This window comes from Mauremys mutica, chromosome 7 (assembly GCF_020497125.1).
Source record: "Mauremys mutica isolate MM-2020 ecotype Southern chromosome 7, ASM2049712v1, whole genome shotgun sequence".
NCBI lineage: Eukaryota > Metazoa > Chordata > Testudines > Geoemydidae > Mauremys > Mauremys mutica.
In genome coordinates, this window is record NC_059078.1 from 58,297,864 (window position 1) to 58,324,854 (window position 26,991).

Below are 26,991 nucleotides of genomic sequence, written 5' to 3' on the forward strand. Positions count from 1 at the left end.
ATGGTGCAGGCAGTCCATGGGAAGGCCCTTATATCTCCACAACCGGTGTGGAAACTGAGGCAGGGGCAAAGTGACTCAACCAGGCTGGCAGTGAATCAGTGGCAGGAGCAGAGAACTATGCTTAAAGGAAGGGGCGAGGCCAAAGGACACAGGTAGGGCTGACGTGACCCTAGCAGCACACACCCCCTAGCCCCCAGTGCTCAGAACACCTGTGCAGTTGGGTAGGGTGCTCTCAGCAGGACACTGGAGACACAGTGCAAACATTCTGGGAATCGCACCCTTTATTTAACTAAACCAAGAAACTTGATGAGGGATCTTTAAATAAGAGCAGAGAGGGGGCTGGGTGCCGCACAGCAGGGCCTGCCAGGCTGCGGCCAGCCCTGCCAGAGGAGAGTCAAAGAGGCACGGGCAGCCCACTTGGGGGCCAAGAGGCACTTGTATTCGGTGCAGGGGCTCCGAGCCTGCCGCAGCTCCTCCCCTCCAAAGTGTCAGTCACAGCCGGGCTACCCCGGGGCCAGAGGGAGGCACCGGCAGGTCAGTGCACCTGCTGCTGCTGGCTGTGGGGGGGCTCTCCCAGCAGCTCTGCAGAGGGCAGCGGGTGCAGCTTCAGCGGTGGGGCCGGCGGCTGCTCCTCTTCCACCGACTGGCTCCCATAGGCACTGTCCTCCTTGAGCTCTGAAAAGCAAAGAGCCAGCATGGTGACAAGGGCCCCTCCTGTGCGCCAGCCCTAGGGAGAGGGCTGAGGCACCAGGTGCGCTCCGCTGCCCCCCAGGCCTGTCCCAGCCCTTACCTGTGCTTTGCAGCTTGTCGGCTGTCTCCGCTTTGCGAAGCATCCTCACTCCCTCGCTGAGCCCCATGGAGTCCAGTGCCTCCAGCAAGCCCCCCAGGCTGCCACCAGCGAGCTGGGGAGAGAAGGAAGTGAGAGCGGGCTCGGCAAGGGGCCAAGGAGAGGAGGGGGTTCCCTGCAGGGGGGACTCACCTCGTAACTGAGCAGGAGGCTCCCGCTGGGGGAGGCCGTGTCCTTGTATGTCTCCACCAGGCTGCGCAGGCCGAGTCTCTGGGCCAGCTCAGTCCAGTCTGAGCCGCTGCGGTCCTGATTCAGTAACTGCTCCAGGCCCTGCAGGGTGTTGCTGTCGAGTGACAGGATGGTCCCTAGATGGGGGAAAACACATCAGCCCATTGATGGGCCCAGCCCTGCCCAGTCACCGCCCCAGAGATGGGCTGTCACTGCCATCCCAGCACGCTCAGCCCTCAGAAGGGAAGGGTGTGACTAGGGGGACCCCTGCTCACCTGGCCTGGGGGCAGCAGGCTGCTCCAACTCTGGGCCCTGCAGCGAGGCACGCAGCAAGATCTCCCGCACCTGGGAGAGAGAGACACAAGATGTCTGAGCCGTATCCCGAGAGCATCCCCACAGCCTGTTCCCCTCTTTCCCTCACTGGGCTCACAAGTGCAGGCCGGGCTCCCCCAGCAGAGCTGGGGCTCCCAGCACTCCCCAGAGAACATGCAGGGAGTGGGGAAGAGCAGGGGCAGGGAGTGAGCCCACACGCTGCTGCTCTGCTGGCCCCTGACAGCACCACAGGCCCAGGAGAAGCTCCTGGGACCCCACCCTGCCAGAGCTGCAGGTTCAAGGAGCTGCAGTACAGAGGAGCCTGAAGGGCAAACACTCCTCTCCCCACCACCAGCCCAAGGCTGCCACGGGAACCAAGGGCTGAGCAGGGCCCCGAGGCGGCCTGGGCAACAGAAACACCCAATACTAGACAGGATGCAGGTCCAGCCTTCAGGGTGGGAAGCAGCCACTGGCTGGGGGGCCAGCATTCTTGCACTGGCCCTTACAGAGCCCAACACCCGCCTTGAAGCCTGGCACTGGCCTCACCAGACCTCTGGTCGGACCAGCCCCCAGAGCCCCACACCCAGCATCTCATCCCATAGCAAGCCCCGCATCCCAGGAGTGACTCTGGGACTCCACCCCACACAGCACCGTGGTGCCAACACCTGCCACAGAAGAGCAAAACATTTGTCCTTTAGCTTCTTTTGATGGGATTCAGCAGCTGGAGAGATGGCAGAGCTGCCAGACTCACGTGCCCAACCAGCGCTCTGGGACCCACCGCTCCCTCGCAGGGCAGCTCCCTCCCCAGAGCCAACCCACACTCTTGGGACTCCAGTTCCTTTGGTTTAACCCCGATGCTCTGTACCTTGTGGCTCCTGGTTAAGTCAAGCGGTGTGTGTCTCCGGCGCTGCTTTGTACTCCGGGTGCCAGGCTCCCTGCTTCTGTGCTCAGCAGCGCTACTGGTATCTGTGTGCTCTGTATCTGACTCTCCCAGCTCCATGCCTGCCTCCTGATCCTCAGGCCCACTGTCCATGTCGCTGCTGGCTTCAGACGAGGACGACCTCACCGGCTCATCGTTCTCACAGAGGACGTCCCCTCCTGGGGACAAAGCGAGGTCAGAGCCCAGACAGCACAGTACCCGGAAGAGGGTCTGGCCCCTCCCACCTGCCCGGGCTGTGGCTGGCTCAGATCCCAGCACTCACACCTCTTTCAAGTCGCCTGTCTCCCTTCAGTCCAGGGAGGGTCGTTCACATGCACTCCCCAGTGCCCGTTAGCCAGCCTGGATTTGCAGGCTTCGGCTTCCATTTCACATCCCTCTCCTTGGGCCAGGATTCAGGGCAACTGGCCTGGCCCAGCATATGAAGAGGAAGGAGGTTACAGCATCACGATCTCACTCGCCCCAGAGGCCATCCCCAGCCTGGCCAGCAGAGCGCCCTCTGCTGGAGTTATCACTTCTGTCTGTACCTCAGCTGGTCTCCATCTGCCACCTCCCACTGGCTGGGCCAGTACCACAAGCAGAGAGCCCACCCATTAGCCCTGCCCCCTCCTCTGGAGGCCAGTCTTGGTGGGAGGGCCAGACACTGGGGCACCCGGAAAGAGCCTGCCTCCTTATGCTGCTAGCACAGCTCCTGGTGCTACAGGTCTAGCAGGCAATGGCAAGGGCTGTTGGGATTGCCAGCCCCAGGGGAGCAGAGAGGAGCTACCTGCTTTGATGAGCATTTTGGTGAGGATGGGGGAGCCCAGGCCTGCAGCCAGGTGCAGAGGGGTGTTTCCAGCAAACGTCCGAGCATTGACATCAGCTCCCAGCTAGAGAGAAATGCAAGAGCCAATGAGGAACAGGCAGCAGCAACGCACCGAGAAGAGACGCAGCCTCTGCATGCTGGTCGCTGCACCATGGGGGAAATGCAGACTGCCAGTCTCAGCAGTGGTAGTGTGCTCTCTGGGCAGCAGAGAGCCCAGGGACAGGCAAAGAGCCCCGCCCCACACAGCAGGGCCAGGCAGCCACATGCCCCACAGGCAGGCCTCCTAGCACCCCAGCCTGTGTACTGCAACCACATACAGGCTCTAAGGGAAACCAACCGAGCCAGTATGAGATGGTCGGGGGCAATTCTGAACCCCCTGCCCAATCCCACACCAACCCGACAGGCCCCCCTGAAGCTCGACCAAGGAACCTGCCACTCCCGTCCCAAGAGCCCAGCCCCAAGGCAGACCAGAGCGGGGAACCTTGACCCCCGCTCCCTCCCCCCCCCCCACACACACACTCCCGGACACCCTGGATCCGGAGGGCTCCCTGCCCTGTACCTTCTTCACCAGGTGGCCGGCCACGTTGAGGTTCTCCATCTCCACGGCCAGGTGCAGAGGCGTCCGGCCGCCCTGCCGCTCCATGGCATTCACATCCGCTCCCATCCTCACCAGCAGGTCCAGGCAGGCCAGGCTCTTCACCCTCACAGCCAGGTGCACGGGGAGTAGGCCTGGAACATGGAGCAAGTTTTAGCCCCAGCGGAGGGCTGTCACCCCCTCAACTCACCCCACAAGGAGGATGTGTTCCCCCAGCTCCACCTGGAGCCCCACCAGGGCAAGCTTCCCCCAGCCCTGCCCTGCAGGGGAGTTCACACTCTGGCCCACGCTGGCAAGGGCCTTTAGCGACGCAGATACATGGCCACCAAGGGCTTGGAGGCTCATGTACCAGGGCAGGTGACTTCTGCGAGGTGGGGGGGGGGGGGGGGGCTACAGGGACCCTCCCTGTCTCATTTCACAAAGGCCACTAAGCCTGGGTTTGAACTAGTGACCTACAGATTACAGGCCAGCTTTGGGGCTTCCAGCCCTTTCTTGGAAGTCTGGCCCATAGGGAGGCAGAGCCCTGCCGAGAGCCAGTCTGCCCTTGGCTCAGTACCATCCCATCCCCGAGCTCTCCCTGCCTGGGGTCCCCTCTCACCATGGTAATTGGGTGTGCTGAGCAGACAGGGGATGGCGGAGCCCAGGTGCCCCAGCAGCGTCCTCAGCATGGCCTCGTCGCCCGTCTGGAGCGCCAGGTGCAGCAGTGAGTTGCCATAGCGATCCAGCAGCGTGGGGTCCGCATGGGCCTGCAGCAGTAACCCCACCACCTGGTGCTGCTTGGTGATCACTGCCAGGTGCAAGGGAGTCTGGGAGGGAGACAGGAGACAGCCAGCTCACCGGGGGGCCAAGAGCCAGTGGGATACTCTCAAACCGACAGCCCCACTCTCTTTGCTCTCACAGCAGGAGCCCCCAACCTTCCAACCACACTGGCACCTTCCAGACACACCAACAACGCGGCCTAATCTCCCTCCAGCGAGCGGGGAGTTCTGCATCTCAACTCGGGATATGTGGTTTACAGACCAAGGAGCCTGCCTACCGTGGGGGACACACCCAGAGGCAGCCAGCTGGAGCTGGAGGAAGGGCTCCCGGCACTGGCAAGCCAGGCCTCTGGCGGGATCTGGTATGGCCTGGGCAGCTTGGGGTCATGCTCTGCGAGCAGAGGGACAGGAAGAGGATGGCTCCAGCTAGAGGATCACAACTGTCCATCAGCCAGAGAAAGGCAGGAATCCTGGAAGATGCCTCGGGCAGCGCAGGTGGGGCCCCAGGGAGCGGATGGGGGTCACTGTACCTGCTGCAAGTGGTTGGCCACGTTGATGATCTGCTGGTTGGGGATGCTGAGGACAACCTGGATCAGCTGCTCAATCACAGTCGTCTGCTCGTGGATGATGGCGAGATGCAAAGGCCTGCAGGCAAGGAGGGGATGGCGAGCTCAGAGCAGCATTTCAGCGGCCGTTCACTGCAATGAGCTGGCACTATGCCCCCTCTCCAGGCCCCATGCGGGCCTCAGCCCCAAACTCCCTTCCCGTTCTCCCTCCATTCTGGCCTTCCCAGCAGATCCCTGCTCCCAGTGACCATCAGTGTGAGGCTGCACAGGGTCCTCCACTCTATGGAGCCCTGAGCCACCATCCATGGCCTTACCCCACTCCAGGGGGGAATGAATTCCACATGATCTGGTCCCATGCCCTGCATGGAAGGAGCTTTGGCTTCCTGGGCCAAAAAGGAAGCTGGCTCAAGGCTACAGAGCAACGCAGAGTCGCTGGAGAGAGACATCTGCTCCTGAGGGAGAGGGAGCTAGCTGGCTCAAACTAGACCCCACGTGCCAGAGCAGGGCTCTGTGGAGTCCTGGCCAGAGCTGGGTCTGCCCATCCCCAGGGTCCATTTGGGAGTCTCCAGGGGTGGAGTGGAAAGGATCGTGCAAAAGCTGTAAGAGCACAGATCCAGCACAAGCCCGCCCCCCCACCCCCGCCCAAACCGGAGCCCTTCACAGCTGGCACTGTCCTCAAACCCCCACCCCCGTTCCCCGAGGACTCACGTGTCTCCGTTCTCATCCTGGGATGCGGCCAGGTGCCGCTGCACGGCCAGCAGCATGCGTGGGTCAGCAGTGACCGAGTAGTTCAGCAGGGCATGAGCGCTGCGCTGAGCCAGAGCCAGCATCCTCATGCTGCAGAGCTGGGCTGGAAAGCAAAGCCAGGAATTGGCCCCTGGACAGACAGCTCAGGGACCAACAAGATCCACCACCTAACTGGAATTGCCAGTCCTCCATTCTGCCAACAGCCTGTGAATGCCCCCACCCCACCACACACACTGTGCCTCAGACCCCTCTTTCAACCCAGCCCGGGGATCAGCCCTTCCCTCGCCGTCTCCCCACCCACCATACCGTGGTAATGCAACTCCTGACGGTGGCTCTCCTCTGGCGGACTGGGCTGCTTCCCAGTCTCCCCAGGCAGGTGCTTGCCATCCCCCTCCTCTTCCATGTTGGTGGCCCTGGTCATCTGCACCCCCCCTTGGTAGCCGCCCACAGGGTGGGGGCCAGACGAGTAGATGTTGTTGTAAGTCAGCCCCGAGGAGTATGGATAGTTTAGATTCCCGCCTGCGGACCAAGAGGGAAAGAGCTGTGACAAAGGCAGGATCTGGGGGAATGCCAGCTCCCCCACACCCCATATTGCTGCTGCTGGCTCTGAGGCAGATCAGGAGGGTTGGGGTCTCCCAGGCCAGCCTGGGATGAGTAACTTGCCCTGCCATAGCTCCCCACAGCGGGGAACAGCTCAACTCACCTCCGCCAGAGCCAAAGCCACTGCTTCCCCCGCCGGCCCCTCCCATGTGCGAGCCCCCACCAAAGTGCTGGGGGAACTGAGGCAGCACCTTCTTCCGCTTCCTCTCCACCTCCTCCTTATCTGCAAGCAAGACACATGGGGGAGGATCAGAGTCAGGACCCAGCCCGACCTGTGCTGGGACAGCACTTTCCTGGCAGCCGCAGGCTCCTTCTTGGGGCTCACTGCAAGCAGACAGTGGCTCCGAGCTGAGTCAAGTCAACCTGGAGAGCTCCGCATCGAGCACCACTCACCTTCCACCACTGGGTAGTAGGTAAACTGCTTGGAGTCGCTCACGTCCCCCCCACGTTTCCGCTTCAGCTGCAAGAAGACAGTGACGGGGCGGTCGATCTTGGGCTTGTGGTAGGGCGGAGTGCGGAAGACGATGGCATACTGCAGGCAACCCAGGAGAGGGAGTTATGCACTGGTGCCACATTCACAGCCCCACACTCCCCTGCAATACAGCCTGGCCATCCCTAGGATCCCACTACCCTGGCATTAGCGCATCCCCAGCCCAGCAGGCAGAACCGGGTGCCACCCATGCCAAAACCCTCATGCCACTCAGGTGGCACAGGGCCCTTCCCCCACTCTCCACCCATACAGCAGTCCTGCCCCCGCTCCTGCCCACTGCACCTGCTTGTGAACATCCGTAGGGGAGAAGTCCCCGAAGGCCTGCCAGCCATTCTCATCATCCTCGTAGAACCGCACCTCAATGTCATCTGTGGGGGAGAGCAGGGCAGTTACCATGGGGGCTCCGGCAGCGCCCAGTCTGCTTGACCCCTCCCACACAGCGCAAGGGCCCTGCTTCCTTCTCCTCTCCCACAGCTGCCTTAGAACCAGCCACTATCCTTATCCTCCTCTGTCTCCCCAAGCGTGAGGCACAACACGGCCCTGACCCCAAACACCAGCCCCAGAGCAACAAGCTTCGGCAAGGATGAACGAAAATGGCTCCAAGTAACGCAGGTCTTAGAGACGTGGTGCTCACAGGGGCACGGGGCAGAGGTATGCCCGTCATGGGGTTATGTTAAATAACAACATGATTCGGATGGGCTTTCTCCTTACAACCCAATCCATCTCAGGCGGCACCCCCTACTCCCCAGAAGGCCAGGCCAGAAACACATGTATCTTCCCCCACTGCCTCTGCCTCCAGCTTCTCTCAGTTCACCCCCCACCACCAACCTGGCCATTGAACCAAGACACAGCCTGCTGTCCAGCCAGTCTGACTCCAAAAAAGACTTACCCAGATGGGAAGGAGGGAGTTCCTGCTAACCCTCAGAGCATCCTACCGAAACACGGGGTGCTGAGAGACCCTGAGACCCCACATGACAACTTGGTCTCCCCCACTCCCCGCCCCCAAGGAGCAGCACATAAGCACGCCCAGGTGGGTTTTGGAGGGGAATGACAGTAAAAGACCCAACTGGCTGCTGGCAGGCTCCTTACCTTTCTGAACTTTATCGCACAGCAAGTAGACCTCGTCCCCTCCCCGCACCGAGCCAGCTGTCTTATCCATCCGGGAGATCTTCAGGTTGGAAGCCCCAGGTGACTCTGTGGAGCAGGAAAGCATTAGAGCTCAGCCACAGAGGCACTGCCCAGTACTGGGGATGCACGGCAGTAACGCAGTGGGGAGGGGTGGGAACAGGGAGAGAATGTCAGGGAAATCTCCCAAGAGTCACACATGAGTCATGGCAAAGTCCCTGATCTGTGACTCATCCGCCATCCTCCCTTCCCCCAGCATGCCCCACAGGGCAGCTCCTTGCTCCTGGCAGGGGTGATGGCGAGAACAGGCACCCACTTGCCACAATCGAGCCCACCGACTGGCAACACAGCCCAGGAGAAATACCCCTTAGCTCGCATCAGTGGGTTCAGGGGAAACGTCCCATCAAGCTGCCAAATGAGGGTTCCCAACAAGGACACACCCTTCCCTGGCTGCCACCCCATGGGCAAGTTCAGGGCCCAGCAAGGATGTGCCCTGAGGAGGCCACATCTCCTGCTGGCCACTCCCTGCATTGTGAGAGGGGAGCTGGGTTGAGCAGAGCCCACAATGAGTTCTGGGCCAAGGGGGTTCCAAGTACATGTGCAGCATCTTTCCCTTCAGGAGGCGCTGGGCACGTTAAATCCGCTGCGGCTCGGAGCAACAGCAGGTGCCATTGAGTCTGGCCAGTGCCTGCACTTACTGCTGTCATGGATCGGGTCAGAGATGACAGGGTTCAGGGGCAGTGTGAAGTTCCCGTTGCTGTCACGGAGGTAGGCGGTGAAACGGAGGCGCACAATGCTCAGGTCCATCACCTTCTTCAACTCCTTTGCCTCCACCTCAATCTCCCGCAGCTCAGACTCTGCACGAGAGAGGGAGCAGAAGTCTGGGTTACAGACTGCCTGGCAACGGGAAAGGACTCTGGCTCAGAGCTCCCAGAGCCCTCCCTCCCCAACACCAGCACACAGCCTACACCAGTGCATCCCTCCTGCAGGCTGTATCAGCCCACCCCCAAGTCTATGCAGCTCCCCTGCAGACTGTGCAAGGGGTCAGGCCCACTCCAGATCCCCAGAGTCACTAGACCCTCTACAACCCATGTCTAGGTCCCCCCACCTTGATTCCATGGCCCTTCCCTCCTAGCAACATACGACAGACCCATGCCCACACACCCACTCCCCCCCAATTCGGCTCTCAGACCTACTGGGCACCCTTCCTTGCTGCTGTGCCCAGAGCACCTGGCTCCACCATGGAAGAGCCCTCACCTGTCAGCGCCTGATTTCTATTGCGTATCTTCTGCTGCTTCAACTTGTCCTTCATGATCTCCATCATGTTCTTCTTGGTCACGTGGAGCACCCCAAGGTTGTTGAATCTGAGAGAGAGAAGCCCAAGGCCCAATCAGAGAGCGAGCACAGGAGAGTGGGGAAGAACGTAAGAACAGCCATACTGGGTCAGACCAAGGGTCCATCCAGCCCAGCATCCTGTCTACCGACAGTGGCCAATGCCAGGTGCCTCAGAGGGAGTGAACCTAACAGCTAATGATCAAGTGATCTCTCTCCTGTCATCCATCTCCACACTCTGACAAACAGAAGCTAGGGACACCATTCCTTACCCATCCTGGCTAACAGCCATTAATGGACTTAACCTCCATGAATTTATCTCGTTCTCTTTTAAACCCTGTTATAGTCCTAGCCTTCACAACCTCCTCAGGCAAGGAGTTCCACAGGTTGACTGTGAGCTGTCTGCTCACCAGCTATAGCAGGAGGGGAGAGAGATGGATGCCAGTCACTGAAACAAAGCTAAAGACAAAGGGAGAGAAAGCACTGGGTAGCCAGTGGGTTCAGGGCAGGGTGGAAGATTTAGGGAGCAAGGAGTTGGCTATTTAAGGAAGCCTTGATGCAGAAGACATCCACAGCAGTTGGGAAAGGATCAGTCTAGTGCCGATACACAGACAGTGGCATTCTAGGGAAAGGCCAGACGGTCAGTAGCTTTACCTGGTGTGGAGATTAGACATGCAGGCCTGCGAGTGACATTCCTGGCAAGTATGAGGACACAGCACTGATTTTGGGGGGGGAATGCAGATCGAGTCAGGCAAAGGTATCTGAATCTAAGCAGCACTAGCCTGCTGCAGGTCTAACTGTCCGTGTCCAATCCACTAATATGCTTTGATCTAGTCCTGATTCAAAGAGGAGCAGATCAAAGCACTCTAAGAAATGTTAACGTGTGTCAACAGGGCACAGGCTAGCGCAAGTAGACTGTAGACAAGCCATGAGCTGGATTTTTAATGAAAGTTACTAGGGCTAGAGACCAATAAGCTTAATGTCCAGGAGAACCACACATATAGCCCCTGCCTCAGCCTAGCTGTGAGGAAAGACTCTGTAGCAGAGATCACGCATCTTCCTGAGAACCTCACCGTTTTTACAGGACTTTCACTAGTGCCTTGTGATTCACCTGCTGTTCAAAACAGAACTGCTGTCCTCAGAGAAAGAGTTGTCCCTCCCCCACAGGGGTGGGTTTCTTGCGCATTAGTTCACTCTTTCACGGTGTCCCCCACTTGCTACAAACAGCTATGAGCTCTGCCGGCTTCGGCAATGGCACAAGGCTTGCCAGGGAGTTTCACGTGACAGATTAGCGGATAAGCCCTTTCCATGTGGGCTAGGCATTTGTGAAGGTGGACAAGGCACTGGCTAGAAAGCAGAGGGCTGGGGCTCAAGGGCTGCCTAGTGCAAAGCATGAGAAGTGAAGTCCATGGAATACATAACTGTCTGCTAGCCATCAGGACACCTGCAGAGGATGCCAAGCTAAGAGCCAGAGGAGATCCCATAGGGTGGAGCGGTGCAGAGGACAGTTGCTCTATCTGCTCAGCACATCAGAGTAACACTAACACCTCCCGGTACCCACTCAGTCACAGACCGGCCTCTGGCCAGGTGCCCAAGCAAGCCTTCCCCAGCCCTAGGCACCAGTACGTACTGTGCCGTCATGTCCTTAGGTCCCACAGTCACGATGCAATTGCCAGCCTCGTTGCACTGCTTCCCCACCAGGCTGTGAGCATGCACTCGCGGAGGGTCACTGTGGGTCACCAAGTCTACCTCGATCCGCGCCACACCTCCGTAGTTGCAGATCTGATGGGAGAAGGGGGGTGAGAGGAGGCCAGAACGTTTCTTCCTGGCAGGCGTGGGAGAGTGGTGCACAGGCTGCAACCTCCACCCCCCTCCCCATGGCATTCTATCCCTGGGGTCACCATCCTGCTCTGTTGCAGCACTGCCTCTGCTGACGGCTCCCCTGGGGCCACACTCCCCCTCAACTTCTCCCCGAACTCTTGCAAGCCCCTCGGGGCAGGAAGAGGTCCTGTCCTCAGCACCACGAACATACAGGGCTTTATTAATATCTCCATGGAGACTCACATGCCTCCTCAAGTCCCCAGAGCAGTCACCTCTGCATATGCAGACAAGGTGCTGCGGGTAACCCCAGGTACCCACAGCCGTGCAGAGCAGCACCATCTCCTGCATGCATGACAGTCACCTTGACAGTGGGGTAAGTCTTGCGTCCCTTCTCGCTGGATGCTCCGGGCAGCCCACCATGTGAGGGGCCTTCACAGCCATACCGGAACCGGAACCCACGCTGCAGAACCAGAACATCAGGTCACTGCACTGCAGAGCCACTCAGCCAAAGAGCCCCAACACACTGGGCAATCAGGGGAAAAACCTGAATTTCATGCTGCAGACAGTCGGAGTTACCAACCTAATACACACATTACTGACCACTGGGGGGACTGAGTGACAGCACTGGCCAGGGGAACTCACAGCTACTCCCACCCAGGTTCTTCTAGCAGGGGGCGCTGTGGGGAACAAGTGAGGAGATGCTGCCTGTGGGGAGCTCACAGCTACCCAGTGAGAGATGGTCTACAGAGTCCTCACCTGTTTTGGCTGCTCGATGATGATGAGATACGGACCTTCGGCTGGAGAAGAGAAAGAAAAGACACCAAGTGAAAAATGCGTTTATCTACATGTGGGTGCCAACGGTTTAAAACCCACCGACAGTGGCCGAAAGGGAGAGGAAAGAGGGGGAGGCAGGGTCAATGCTGGAGGTGAAGTCAGTTCACCTGTGTGCTACAGCAGAGCCAGGAAGGGGTCTCATAGCATCTGTGAGATAACAGTGTTTCTGGAAGCAGCATTAATGGGGGGTAAGAGCCGTGCTGAGGAGGGAAGGAGACAGATCAGGCCTTCCCACTCACAAGAGCCCTAAGATCACATAGGGAGGGATGGGGACCCCCAGGAACTGATTGCAGGCTGACCCCATGAGTGAGATTGCAGCCAGCCACGTACAGCAGGCTCCCCACAGCTGAGTGGGGAATTCCTGCCGCTCCCAGCAGAATTCACACTCCGTCACTCTGACCCAAGATCCTGGTCAGCCCAAGAAACGATTTGATGTGAGCCAGCTTCTTGGGAATTCCCCTCTCCCTGTGCTCCTTGCGCTCTGTGTCTTGGGTGAGGCACTTGGAATGAGGCAGCTCCCTGACACACACGCACACACCCCGCCGCTGCCCTAAGCGAGCGCTGGGCCAGGACCTTACCCGTCTCCATCAGCGGCTCCTTCTGCTCCATCATGTGGGAGCTGAAATGGAAGTCATCATAGTCGATCCCATCCAGGCACTTCATGGAGAAGGAGAGGGAGAGAGCAGAGACTGAGACCCTGCTAGCACCTAGGGTGCAGGGTGCACCCCCACATGGCAGAACAAGAGGGGAGACCCCCTCCCATGAGCAAGGCACAGAAGTGACACCCCCAACCCAGATGCAGCCCATTTGAGGGCCACACCCCAATACCCACCCCAGAGCCAGCCAAAGCGAGACCCTCCCCCCAAGCTCCAGCGCCCCAACCCAGAGCCGATCCAAGTGGGACCCTCCCCCCAGAGCTGGCCCAAGTGAGACCCTCTCCCGAGCCCCCCCCCAGCCCCCCACCCCACCCCACCCCAGAGCTGGCCCAAGCGGGACCCCCAAGGCTGAACCGCCCCAGCGCGGAGGGGAGGCGGCCGGGACTCACCGCGTTGTAGGGCTCGTCCATGGCGGAGCCGGGCTGCACTGCGGGGCCTGGGCCGGGCCTGCGAGAGAGGCGAGCGCTGAGCGGGCCGGCGGGGAACGGGGGGGGCAGGAAAGTTGGGGCCGCGCCGCCCGGAAAGTCCCTAGAAATCCAGCCCGGGGCTGGAAATGACGGGCCCGCGCGTCACCGGTCCGCCGGCCCGCCCCCGCCCTGCGGGGCTCCTCCCCCCGCAGCTCCCGGTGCCCCGACCCGGGCTAACTCCCCCCGGCAGCTCCGGGTGCCCCGACCCGGGCTAACTCCCCCCGCCCCGCGGGGCCCCTCCCCCGGCAGCTCCCGGTGCCCCGACCCGGGCTAACTCCCCCCGCCCCGCGGGGCCCCTCCCCCGGCAGCTCCCGGTGCCCCGACCCGGGCTAACTCCCCCCGGCAGCTCCGGGTGCCCCGACCCGGGCTAACTCCCCCCGCCCCGCGGGGCCCCTCCCCCGGCAGCTCCCGGTGCCCCGACCCGGGCTAACTCCCCCCGCCCCGCGGGGCCCCTCCCCCGGCAGCTCCCGGTGCCCCGACCCGGGCTAACTCTCCCCGCCCCGCGGGGCCCCCTCCAGCTTCCCCCTGGTGACCCGCTAACTCCCCCCGCCCTGCGGGGCCAATCCCCTGACCATTCCCAGGCCCCTCTTCCCCCCAACCAGACCCATGGCGCCCCCTGGACTCCCCACTGGCCCCCTGGACTCCCCACTGCCCAGCCCATGGAGCCACTACCCCCGGCACTCCTGGCCCCCCAGCCAGGCCCCCTTGTCCTGTGCCCACTAACGCCCTCTGCCCCCCCCCCCCCGCCGCCAGACCACTGGACTCCTCACTGCCTGTCCCTGCTGCTGCCAACTCCTCCTACCCAGACCCCCCAACACCTCCCAAACTCCTCCCAACCCCCAGCCACCCTGCTAACTTCCCCACTCCTCAGCCAGAAAGGCTCCCTCCACCCCCCCTATACATACATGCCCCCAGACTCCCCACACATACACCCCAACTCTTCCTACACCACATATACTAACCCCTGCGCACACACAGACTCCTCTGACCCCGACACACACGCTGCCCTAAAACTCTTTCCCCCGATGCACAAAAATGCACCATTCCCTGACTCCTCGCACCAGGCCCTATTCACAACATGCTGCAACTCACCCCTCCAGTTACCCCTCACCCCACATACACACCGAACGCCACTCCACTGTTTACACTGTCCACACACTGACTCTCCTCCACGCACAATCTGAGCCCCTGCATGCGCACACACACTCCCTACCTTAGTCGCGTGCTAGTCCGGAACATTGACTCCTCTGCACACATCCCAGAGTCTGTGAACACCTCCACACACACACAGTCTGAGCCCCTCCACACACACACACACCCCTTAGTCAGGTGCCAGTCCAAAGGAGTAGCCAGCTTGCTGCAATGCTTGCTGTGTGACCCCAGGAGGTGGTGCTGGGGAGAGCTATGCAAACCATTTCCTACCCTTCTGAAACAGAGGGAGTTTTCACCTCAAGCTCAAGAGATTCACAATCAGTCAGTCACTCCAAGGGCTCTGCAGAGAGACAGAGATGGGGTTGGCCCTGCCCTAGGCCGGAAACTCCAGCAGGCTGCCTGCTTTCCCCACTGCCAACTCTCGCTTCTGCTCTGAGTAGCTATCCCAGCACCAGGCTCTGCTGGAGAGTCCAGCAAAGATTCCATGGCCCTTTCTATAGCGTCATGGGTTTGCCCCTGCCTCCTCCACCTAAGTCCCCTCTTCCCTCCTGCTGGTGTGCAGCGTGCTATGTTCCAGCTGGCAGACCCCTCCATCCCAGAGGTGGCTGCATTTCAGAGGTGGCGAGCTTGTCAAGTGTTTTGGGATCCTTGGAGATGAAAGGCAACAGGGATAACACCTTCTGATGCCAAGCTACATCCAACTCCACAGGTCCCTTCCCCATGAACTGCCCCTCCAAAGACAGAAACCTTTGTAAGGCAACGCAACACCAGACTGCAAAGAACACATCTCAGACCAGCCCGGTGTACATGCAACTGACTTTGAGCTCAAGGGGGGAGGAGGGGAGGTGCAGCTCAAATCTTCTCCCACCTCCCCGAGATCTGCTGTCAGTAGCTTCACATGGATAGAACACCCTCTGTGCTCAGAGCTAACTGGCACTGCTCCCCCTCCCCAAAACGTGGCCTTGCTCCAGAGCCACTCACCCACGGCCCCATCCTTCGCACCACTGCCACTGTCCCCCCTCACCCCACTCTAAGCACTGAAACAGTCCACCACTGCCAGTCCTCTTTCAAGCAAGGTCCTGGTCGTCCTCCCACTTCAGACATGACACCCTTGACAGCTCCTGATTCCCCCTCCACTCACAGAGGGTTGAAGGATAACTCCCAACACCAATTGCTGCCTCCTATTCCCCCATCCGGGGATCTGAGCACAGATCTCCGCAGCTCCTCGCCCCCAACCCTCAAGCGCTGATGTTCTGACCCAGCCAGACGCCCAGAGAACAATGCGGGGAGGCCGTACTTTCCCATCTCGCTCCACGCTCCAGATATAGCAGCAGAATGGCTTCTGCGGGGATGCGCCCAGCCTGCAGTGAGGTCCCTCTCCCTCTGGGAAGCAGGCACTCAACCCCTGCTACAGAACTGGACAGTCGGAGTTGAGACACTCAGAACTGGTCACATCTAAACCAGCCATGGAGGAGGGAGTGTTAACAGCAAGTCAGTGCTGCTGAAGAGTGCAGGGCTGAAAACAGAAGGTTTCAGTCTAAACCTAGAATAGGTACAGCCGGAGCAGCAGTGGGGCAAACTTCCCCCACACCCTGTGCCAGTGAGTCTCCCCTCCCTCAGCAGGGTGGAGAAAGAGTTTGTCTCCATGGCCCGCTCAGCCCTTGGCTTCTGCTGCCACTGCTAGCCACAGGGCTCAAGTCTTGCCCACGGGACAGAAACCATCAGAGATGTGAATGGCCGGAAAGTGGTACTACGGAAAGTGGAGCCCTCAGCACCATCTAGTCCTTTTCCAGATTGGTTTCTCCCCACCATTCAGCAATAGCGGCATGTTTCTGATTCTTCAGTGCTCTCATACCATGAATTTCTGAATCACTGGCTGCTGGCAGGTCTCACTCTGGGGATTTTGGGTGTGTGGGGGAGAGTGAGGGGAAGGAAGGGGATTGCACAGTCAATGACTCATTTTCTTCAGAAGTCAAAGGGAGGAAAAACTTTTCAAGGAGATTTTCCCTCTGTTCAAGGTCTAACCACAGGCTGCCCTGCATGCATGGCCACGGTGGGGCCCTGCAGCTGCATTTCACTCCCGAGTCTACGTGCCTTGCCAAACTCTTCCACAGTCCAACCAGCTAGTCTTGTCGCATGGAAGCACTACAAAGAGATGCTGTTAAATGGGGAGGGGAGCTCTGTAGAAACCTCTGGGGATGCAATTAGGAGTCTGAGAAGGATCAGGGAGGGCTATTTGGCTGCAGGCAGACTCCAGCATCACAAAGCAAGCCTAGGACTCAGCCATTGCTCAACAGCAGCTTGTGAACAGAGCATGGACAGCATGTTATGGCACCCCCTCATCTTGCTCTGGAATTGGGGGAGACAATCTCCAGCAAGTCAGATCTAGACCAGCCCATCACAACAGGCTTGACTGCCTGATCCATAGACCCTTTCTGCTAGGCTGTCTGCGCTCTATGGACATTAAAGGATTGCTGGCATTTTCATAAAAGATAGTGGGTGGGTTGCACCAATGTCCTTTCCCCAATCCGTTGTTTTATTCTAGCAGTGCATTGAGTGACGTGACTAACATCAGTCATGTGGTTGTGTGCCGTGGAGTGTTCTTTTGTAATATTTTATCATCTACTCTAACATGGAGCAATACATGTGTGAAGGCAGGTCAAAGAAACACACCTGGCTCTTGGAGCAGAAGGTTGGCGGGGGGGAGGTCTGGGATGGTCCTAGATCCCGAGGGAGTTCGTTCCACAGTCTTGGGCCAACCTTGGGGAAAGTCTGGCTCCTGCACAGATGAGCTTTACCCTTATCATAGAGAGTTCCACCGTGCCAGAGGAGCCAAGCTGTCAACCACGATCTTCATCCGGCACTTTACACTCTTTTAGATACCCTGGGCCCAGGCCATGGTGCTTCTTGAAGATAAGGCCAGAGACCTTGATTTGCTATTCTACAGAAAGCAAGTGTAGGGCTACTGCACTACACCCCAGAAATGGTTGCATTTCAGTGATGCAGCTTGTGGAAGTACTTTGGGTTCCTTCAGGACGGAAGAGACTACAAAACCAGAAGACGATACGCAGCCTGGAGCAGCATCCTTTTCCATCTTGTGTTTGATGTGTCATCTCCTGTCCTTGATCCCCTAGTCTCAGCTCCCCAGACGTACACTATCTAGTTACTATCCTTTGTAAGCAATTTTCCTCCCCATCCACCCGCAAAGTGATATTTTACCTCCTGTAAGATATACATTTCGAGGCTGTGGTGAGCTCCTACGCATGGAGAATGCAGAGAGCAAGGAGTCCAGCTACTGAGTTCTGGGTGCGATACAGGTGCCGACAGCTACAACATCAAACTTGCCAGAAGAATTTCATTTCCCTGGCCAATTTTGCATGGATAGAGCAAGCGCCTGGAGCCCCTTGGGAGAGTGAGAGCACGACAGCCACATAGCGCCCTCTGCAGGATAGCTCAGCAATTGCTGTTCTGACTGTCCAAAACCAGATGGCTCCAATTAAGGGCCTGCCAGAGCCAAGTAAAGCTGATTAACTGTTTCATGCTTGCAGCTCATATAAATATGACCCAGTATCCCAGGTATTATTTTTGCAGCAGCTTCTCAACATGCTGACTCATACAACTTATCATTTTCCAGGAGGGAGTGGAATGCATCCCATGCACGAGATCAGATGTATACTGTAAGAGCGCCCAGAGGCTACAAGGATGGATGTTTCAGAGACACACACACAGATCCATTGCTGAAGTACCCAATGTATGTGTAGAACTAGCTATTCCTCTCCTATCTGTGCATCTTATCCCTCCTCCCTATGGGGGCCTCCTCACCATTTATCTTTACTGGATGTCATATCACTGATCTCAGGTCATGTCTTATTTATCAGCATCCTGCTGTATTTTCAACCTACCCTCATCTCCTGCACAGATTCACCTGGCTGGCCCTCTACTCTGTCCTCCGAAGAGTTCATGCAATAACTAACAGCAAGTACAGGGGCAGCGCAGACCCAACAGGATCCTACTTGGACACCAAGAACGACTGCGTTCAATGTTTTTCATGGGAAAGGGAAGGCTATTTATTTTATAGTAACTGGAGTTCTCTAGGATGTGTGCTCCCCATAGGTACTCACTGAGGACGAGGGTTTGAAGACCGCTGTGCCAAACATCCCAGAAATGAAGTTTCCCAATGCAGAATCATAGAATTGTAGGACTGGAAGGGACCTTGAGAGGTCATCTGATCTAGTCCCCTGCATAGAGGGACTTCCCAGGTGGCATGAGGTTTCTGGCAGAATACCAGAAGATGGATGGACTGATTCAGGTGGAATTCGGGATGAACGTGGGATGTACCCATTGGGACACTTTAATCCATATGGAATACCGTACAAGGTCCATCATAGAATTGTAGGACTGGAAGGGACGGCAAGAGGTCTTGTAGTTCAGTCCCCTGCATGCAAGGCAGTACTAAGTATTATAGACCAACCCTAACAGGTGTTTGTCTAACCTGCTCTTAAAACTCTCCAATGACGGAGATTCCACAACCTCCCTAGGCCAATAATTCTCAAACTTTTTTTTTTGCGGACAACTTGAAAATTGCTGAGGGTCTTGGTGGACCACTTAATGATCTTTCCAAATGTTGTTTGTACCGTTAGCTAACTATTGTAACATGCTTTGGATAACATCACTATATAAAAAGAACTTAATAATAATGAACTTTTTTTGTTCTACAAATAAAAGCACACAATTCATATTTTAATAGTCTTCTCTCCCGCACCGCAGCAGCCCCTGAGCTGGGACTGGGAAGAAGGGAGGGGTCTCCCCTGCCGCAGCAGCCCCAGATCTGGGGCTGAGAAGGAGGGAGTGTCTCTCAGTCTCTCCCCTGCCGCAGCAGCCCTCGAGCTGGGGCTGGGAAGGAGGGCCATCTCTCCCTGGCAGCCGCAGCCCTGGAGCTGGGGAAAGTCACCTTTTTCTCTGGCCACCACAGCCCTGCACGTCCCAAATTCCCCACCACCACCCCTTCTCACCCACTGTCCCATCCCACCTACCCCCCTCAAGGCTACCACCTTATCTTACATGTGTGTCTTCTCCACGTTACAGGCACCTAATTAGTGGAGCCACGCCTGCGCGGTTCCACTAATTAGGTGGATGACCCTTCAGTCTCTTGTGTGCAGCCGCCCAGGCATGCACCTTAGAGGGAACTAGCCACAGACCACCTGAATGGAGCTCACAGACTACTGGTGGTCCGTGGCCCACAATTTGAGAACCTCTGCCTAGGCAATTTATTCCAGTGTTTAACTTCCAGAAAGTTTTTCCTAATGTCCAACCTAAACCACCCTTGCTGCAATTTAAGCTCGTTGCTTCTTGTCCTATCCTCAGAGGTTAAAGAGAACAATTTTTCTCCCTCCTCCTTGTAACAACTTTTTATGTACTAGAAAACTTATGTCCCCCCTCAGTCTTCTCTTCTCCAGACTAAACAAACCCAATTTTTTCAATCTTCCCTCATAGGTCATGTTTTCTAGACCTTTAATAATTTTTGTTGCTCTTCTCTGGACTTTCTTCAATTTGTCTATATCTTTCCTGAAAAGTGGCGCCCAGAACTGGACACAATACTCCAGTTGAGGCCTAATCAGCGCGGAGTGGAGTGGAAGAATTACTTCTTGTGTCTTGCTTACAACACTCCCGCTAATACATTCCAGAATGATGTTTGCTGGTTTTTGTTTTGTTTTGTTTTGCAATAGTGTTACACTGTTGACTCATGTTTAGCGTGTGATCCACTATGACCCCCAGATCCCTTTCCACAGTACTTCTTCCTAGGCAGTCATTTCCCATTTCCAGCTCTACAGAAATTGAGCAACTGATTGTTCCCTGTGGAGTACTTTGTATTTGTCCCTGTTGAATTTCATCCTATTAACTTCAGACCATTCAGATTATTCTGAATTTTAATCCTATCCTCCAAAGCACTTGCAACCCCTTCCAGCTTGGTATCGTCCGCAAACATTATAAGTGTACTCTCTATGCCATTATCTAAATCACTGATGAAGATATTGAACAAAACTGGACCCAGAACTGATCCCTGTGGGACCCCACTGGATATGCCCTTCCAGCTTGACTGTGAACCACTGATAACTACTCTCTGGGAATGGTTTTCCAACCAGTTATGCACCCAGTTTATAGTAGCTCTATCTAGGTTGTACTTCCCTACTTTGTTTATGAGAAGGTCATGTAAGACAGTATCCAAAGTCTTACTAAAGTCAAGATAGACCATGTCTACTGCTTACCCCTAACCACACGGCTTGTTACCCTGTCAAAGAAAGCTATCAGATTGGTTTGACACAATTTGTTCTTGACAAATCCATGCTGACTGTTACTTATCACCTTCATATCATCTAGGTGTTTGCAAGGTGATTGCTAGATTATTTGCTCCATTATCTTTCTGGGTACAGAAGTTAAGCTGACTGGTCTGTAATTCCCCAGGTTGTCCTTATTCCCCTTTTTATTGATTGGCACGATATTCGCCCTTTTCCAGTCTATTGGAATCTCTCACCCGTCTTTCAGGACTTTTCAAAGACAATCACTAATGGCTCAGATATTGCCTCTGTCATCTCCTTGAGTATTCTAGGATGCATTTCGTCAGGCCCTGGTGACTTGGAGACATATAACTTGTTTAAGTAATTTTTAACTTGTTCTTTTCCTACAAACAAGCTCATACGAGCTGCAAGCTCCCCTGCTCTCCTAGTGATTACCATTGGGAAGGCTACTTTCAGGGATAGACGGAGAAGGGAGCAGGAGGCCAATGGCTCAAATGGCAGATTCATAAGAGCCAGCAGCACTAGGTTAATGTCCCAGTTAGGAGCTGGTGCGAATACTGGAGGGAAGGTTCTGACAAGACCTCTCAGAAATCTCATGGTTGTAAGACGGGAGAATATCGAGCAGTTGTCTGTGGGAACATGGAAAGCATTGATCGCTGCCAGGTGCGCATGCAATGAGCTAATGGGTAAATCCAAAGATTTCAAGGAGAGGAGACAACTCAAGATGGTAGAAATATCAGCATCCCGTGGAGCTTTGTGGCGGTGCTGGCACCAGCTTGATAATCTCTTCCACTTCACGGCATAGCATTTTCTCATGGACAGCTTTCTGCTGTTACTGAGGATGGATTGGACTTCCTCCGAGCACTCTCTATGCTCATCACCCATCCAAACACTAGGCTGGGAGGAGGCACGAATGCTACAGAAGCTGCAGACAGTTGTTGGAGTTCCATCTCGAGCCATGAGTGGCAGAAAGAACTGGAAAGGCAGGCAGTCCACAGCACCCCTTATGCCCTCGGTTCAGCGCACGAGAAGGTGCAGGGCACAAACACTGCTAGTGATCACTCTTCCGGTCATGGGTGCATGGAGCACATGTGCAACCCTATCGCGAATACCCATAGGGACCAGCACTCAAAGAAGAATATCGTTTTACCATGAAAGTGTGGCAAGGAGAGATCCCCTGACCTGACAAAAAGGAGATGAAAGCCCTCTACCTCAGAGCAGTCAAACCCTCCCCTTGCCATAGGAGCATGCAATGGGACCGGATTACAGCTGACACTCACTGTGCCTAAAGCATTCCCTAAATTCTCCATCCAGTCACAGACAGAAGTTACATTTGTTCTGACAAATCCAGGCTGCCTACTTTTTAATCCTCCAATTATTTTACTTATAAATCAACAGCTTTGTTCATTGACTTATTAAAACAGTTTGTTCCATTATCTGTTCTCCCCACTATGCTCAATCCCCCTCCCACCCCAATTTCTTGGACCACTGGCTCTGGGATTGCCTTTTCCCCATCCCCGGAACTTCACCCACCCTCCCTGTGTTTACAAGTCACCAGTGGCGTCAATACTTCTCAAGCTAGTCCCTGCAGCCCTCCAGGGTGACTCCATCCAAGCCTGCCGACTGGCATGCATTCCTGGGGACCAGGGACAGTACCTTTACTATGAGTGCTTAGCAAGTAGACAGCTCTCTCCAGATTCAAGGCATACAAGGTTACAAACAAGGAATTAACTTACAATCCTCCTGTGGGATCAGGTAGTATTAAACCCTTTCAGTGGGCAGGGAAGTCGAGGCCTTGAGTTGCCCGAGGCCACAGAGGAGCAGGTGTTGGAGCCTGTGTTCTCAGCCTGGCTTTTAGAACCATGCTCGGTCTACACCCCTCTCTCATATCAGCCTGCTTCTTCCTTGGTTCCTCCCCTTTCCTTCTCACTCTCAGGGCTTGTCTACACTACCACGCGGGGTCAATCTAAGATACGCATCTTCAGTTACGTGAATAGCGTAGCTGAAGTAGACATACTTAGATCTACTTACCGTGGTGTCTTCACTGTTGCAACTCGTCAGCTGACACTCTCCCATCGACTCCACTTGCGCTTCTCGTTCTGGTGGAGTACCGGAGTCGACGGGAGAGCGCTCAGCGATCGATTTATTGCATCTATACTAGACACGATAAATCAAACCCTGCTGGATCGATTGCTGCCCACCAATCCTGCGGGTAGTGTAGACAAGCCCTCAGTGCATTAAGCTCTAGTAGCTTGTCCAGCAAAGGCTGCAGCACGTTGCAATTATGAATCTCCTCCTCTGCCCTGTTGTCTAGCTGGAGTCTGTCAAACCTCTGGCACAGGCTTTACTTGTAACCATTAGTGAACCCCAACCCACTGCTCTTGGGCAGAATCACAGCCCCCTTCTCCACCCAGTCTCCCAGTGCAGAAATTCCCCAGCTTTTTCACAACCCCCCAGGAAGATGCACGGTCATTTACCCTTCCTCAGTGCAGTCACAGACCACTCCCTCCCCCGATGCAGTACACTAACCAAGGCCATTGCATGAAGCCCATCTCCCTGAAACACCACCAGGGCGGGGGCAGGTCCACAAGGGGTTATTCCCTCATGGGCAGTGACTGTATTTCACTGGAGCTTGCACAGTTCTTTGGCCATAAAGGGGCTCTAGAGAAGGGAGAGCATTGAGAACTCATGTTATAAATGACGTTTCCCTCAACTCTTCCTACTTCAGCTCTGCCTCTCAGCTAATCCCTATGGCATGTGGGTGATGCATTCTCCCCAAGCCCACCCGCCCACGTGTATGATCACCAGGGTTTACCATCCTCATGCCATCCCTAGAATTTATCACAGCTCTCCCTGCCCCATCCCAGGCAGCTCCATCGTTTCCTTAGACCCAGCATCCTGCCAAGTTACCACCTGTCCAGAATTCTCCAGGACTGTTCCATTTTCAGGTCATCCACAGGATATCCCAATCCCAAATTTCAGACACTGTGAAGGGTTTGGTGGGCTGACATTTGGTAAGTTTGGGATGTTTCTCCCCACCAGCTGCCAAGGGCACTGCACGCCCCCCCGTCCAACCCTCCTGCCCCAACCAGTGTGGTTCCAGAAGCGATTCACTTGAAGAGAAGGGCGGATATTCTACCCCTTTCAAGGAGAAGGACTTCTGGCCTCAAAAACCCAGGGCAAGTCACTGGCTCAGATTCCGCCCCCTTCCAAACCACAAGCTCAGAGACCTGAGAAGCAGTCTGGCACCCCAGGCTATACTTTCAACTGTTACAACATGTGATCAGAGACAAAACATAGGACCACAATTAAAGCCATGTACCAATCCATCCGCCACAGGACTGCTAAAGACAGACACCAGGTGCCTTGAAACCAGGGGAGAGACAGGAGTAGAGTCCCTCAAACCAAGCCAATCCACCTGCGGCTTCTCCAAGCTCTTCTCAATCCCAAATGCAAGCCTGCCACTGAAAGACTCAGAGAAAACTGCTTTCTAGACACCCTGCATTGTCACCCTGGCCCACCCAGGAGGGCCTGATAAGGGATCCAGGCATGCCCCAGACCTAGGGTGACACAGGACCTTCGAGTCCATTGAGATGAAAATGTCAGGAACTTCCAGAGCAAGCCCAAAAGCCACCACCACAAGATGAAGTTCTACTTCACCAGCCCAAATGACAAACACTTCCCAACAAGGCAGGACAAAGCACCGTGAGCCTCCCTGCCCCTAGGTGATCACTAGACACCTACAATCGGCCCTAGAAAGACTCTTCATAATTCACCCCATTCCACTCCTGGACCCCAATCTTGATAGCAACTGACTGGATAGGACAAATCCCCACCTCTACATGTGCAATTCTGCAAATCCTCTGCATGCAGGAACCCTTCCAGCGAGGGCAGAACTAGGGTTAGCTTGTTAGCGCACATAAAGGGGGTCCTCCACTTCTGGTGCAATCCCAATCAAAGCAGGCACATGCACCCTACCTAACCCCTCCGCTGCACAGCACAAGAGGGTGCTGGCACAACGCTGTGGAGCACAAGCCTGCCTTTGCTGCCTTCCCTGCAGAGCCAACACAGCTACAGGAGGGAGATTTGTGCGCTTTTCCTTGTGCATCATTAACAGATCTGAGCACTGAACTCCAGTTAGCTAGATTCGTGCTTGTCCATCGAGACCAACAGGGCCTCACAAGTGTACTGGCAGATCCCTTTTGATACATGAGCTGGAAAGATCCCAGCATGGTTCTCAGAGCCCGAGCTGAGTTTGCAGGGCTGGCAGACAGAAAACCATTCTATCTACTTGTGAATTGACCCCATTTGGCCTGGAATCGCTAATAGAATCAATGCAGGACCCCACAATGGTGTTTCACCAGACACTGTGCAGAGCAATGTCAACACTATCAACCTCCAGCACAACAGAGCCGGCAACCCAACTCAAGGCCGGACATGCACAGAACCCTAGACTGTACTGCTGGGCCCCCAATCTGATCTGTCACAGGCACTAACCAGAGGTTAACACTAGCCAATAGCTTAGCACAGTAGAACATAGAGGACACAGGCAGATCTTCAGCAAATACAGGCTCGGTGAACAGAGGACTAGGCACAAAGGCCAGTGTGAACTGGGAGAGGGAGGAGCCTGCATCCAGAGTGAGGAAAGAGATGGAGAAAGAGAAATGCTTTTACTCTGACACAGAGTGCGTGGAGAGAGAGGACTCTGGGAGGAAGCAAACTTAGCTAGAACACGGAACACACAGAGGCATGACGGCAGTGGAAGTGAAAGGCAGGGCTGCCAACTAACTAGCCAGGAACGAGATAACAACAAAAGGGATTTGTTACATGCTTGGACAATAGCTGGAAATGAAGGAAAGAATCCAAAAGTAATCTGCACCCCTCCCCTCCCCTCCCCAACATGCCAAACTAGTCACCTGACCCCCAAAATGCCCCCACCCCTACCCCGATGCCAAGCCAGCATCCTGATCCACTCCCACACCCCGCTCTGAACCCCAACAACCCCTCCACATACAACCCCTGCCCCATGTGCTAGGCAGCACCCTGAGCCATCCTACCCTGACCCCTAGTACCCTCGCACCCCACCATGCAGGTACCAAACCAGCACCCGGATCCACCCCCCCCCCCATCCTGACCCCTAGCACACACCCCCAAACACACAAACCCAGGCCAGCACCCTGATCCACCCTGACCCCTAGTACTCCCCCCACCATGATCCACTCCACTCTGATCCCTAGACACACACACCTGCTCCAGGTGCCAAACCAACACCCTGATCCCCCTTCTCTCCCCCCCATGCAGGTACCAAACCAGCACCCTGATCCACACTCCACCCTGACCCCCAACAACCTCTGCACACACACCTGCCCCAGGCACCAGTCCAGCACCCTGACCCCCCTGCCCGGAGCCCGACCCAAGCCCCGCGGACTCACCCTCCGGCTTCAGCCGCTCCTCGTTCCAGCTGACCCAGGAAAGTCCCGTCTCTGCCCCCGCCTCCTGGGGATTCCGGAGCCCGCCTCCCGCGCCACGGGACCAGCCGGGCGGGGCCTCCTCTTCCCCGCCCCCACTCGCGTTCCGGGGTGCGCGGGCCCCCGAGCGGGGCTGCAGCTGAGCTGGGGGCCGAGCAGTGAAGCATGGAGCCCAAGGGCCGGCGTTCCCCGGGCTGCAGGGCTGCTAGGAGCACGGCTGGTTTCACGGGGAGGGGCCACTCCGGGCTTGGACTCCTGCAGCCTGAGCCAACTGCCCCTGCCTGAACTCTGCCCCCTTTCCGGGAGGGAAGTGAAATTCCCCTCTCCCTGCACGGCTCGGGTGTCCTCGGGGGAGCAAACCTGGCGATGCCCCGCACCACTCAAGCCAGGACCTGAGTTCCGCCTCCACCCTTCCACGGCACCGGGCACAAAGGGAGCAGAACTGCAGCGTCCTCCCCAGCTCGCAGAGTGCCCCACAGCAGGAAGCTGAGGCCAGGGCCGGCTCTAGACCCCAGCGCGGCAAGCACCCGCGTGGGGCGGCCCTTTCCCGGGGGTGGGGCGGCAGGCTGGGCCGGCAGACCTGCCGCAGGCATGACTGCGGCAGCTCAAGCGAAGCCGCCGGACCTGCAAACCCCAGCCGAGCCGCGCGACCAGCGGACCCTCCGCAGTCATGCCCACGGGAGGTCCGCTGCTCCCGCAGCTCGGGGGCGCCTCCCGGGCATGACTGCTTGGGGCGGCCAAAAACGTAGAGCCGCCCCTGGCTGAGGCCTCAGGAGAAGGATCCTGCAGCTCACAGGCCGCACCCGAGCAGACTGTCACCCAAACATGGCCCCGCCCCTTCACCATCGCAGGGCCCGAATGATCAAACAACGTCCCTGGGACCACCACATGGAAAGGGAGTACCAGGAAAATGACATATTTGGGGTGGGAGTTTCAGCCACGTCAGAGTGATTTACAATCTTTCCCTGGGACTTGTGTGCAGTGCTTTGGAAAATCTCACTCTTAAATGCTACTG

The 26,991-nt window shown here is 56.6% G+C and overlaps 1 protein-coding gene across 1 annotated transcript; it reads right to left on the reverse strand.

Moving 5' to 3' along the window:
• Positions 1 to 255: 255 nt before the first annotated feature.
• On the reverse strand, positions 256 to 26,513 carry NFKB2 (nuclear factor kappa B subunit 2). The gene is made up of 23 exons (XM_045022680.1): positions 25,941 to 26,513; positions 12,983 to 13,040; positions 12,516 to 12,594; positions 11,860 to 11,900; positions 11,465 to 11,563; positions 10,913 to 11,064; positions 9,208 to 9,314; positions 8,649 to 8,807; positions 7,915 to 8,019; positions 7,108 to 7,193; positions 6,729 to 6,867; positions 6,439 to 6,558; positions 6,042 to 6,254; positions 5,697 to 5,838; positions 4,953 to 5,067; positions 4,263 to 4,470; positions 3,629 to 3,798; positions 3,031 to 3,133; positions 2,193 to 2,425; positions 1,291 to 1,360; positions 980 to 1,152; positions 791 to 902; positions 256 to 675 (listed from the first exon to the last, which is right to left on the reverse strand). Exons 1-23 carry the CDS (start codon positions 26,141 to 26,143, stop codon positions 536 to 538), a joined length of 3,027 nt encoding a protein of 1,008 aa, XP_044878615.1. The 5' UTR covers positions 26,144 to 26,513; the 3' UTR covers positions 256 to 535.
• Between the last annotated feature and the right edge of the window lie 478 nt (positions 26,514 to 26,991).

Excerpts from the sequence above, each read along its gene's own strand:
- NFKB2 (XM_045022680.1), bottom strand. The coding sequence starts at position 26,143 with ATGCTTCACTGCTCGGCCCCCAGCTCAGCTGCAGCCCCGCTCGGGGGC. Across the intron at positions 6,559-6,728 it reads CTACTACCCAGTGGTGGAAG|ATAAGGAGGAGGTGGAGAGG; the intron begins GTGAGTGGTGCT and ends TCTTGCTTGCAG. Across the intron at positions 6,255-6,438 it reads TGGCTTTGGCTCTGGCGGAG|GCGGGAATCTAAACTATCCA; the intron begins GTGAGTTGAGCT and ends CTTGGTCCGCAG.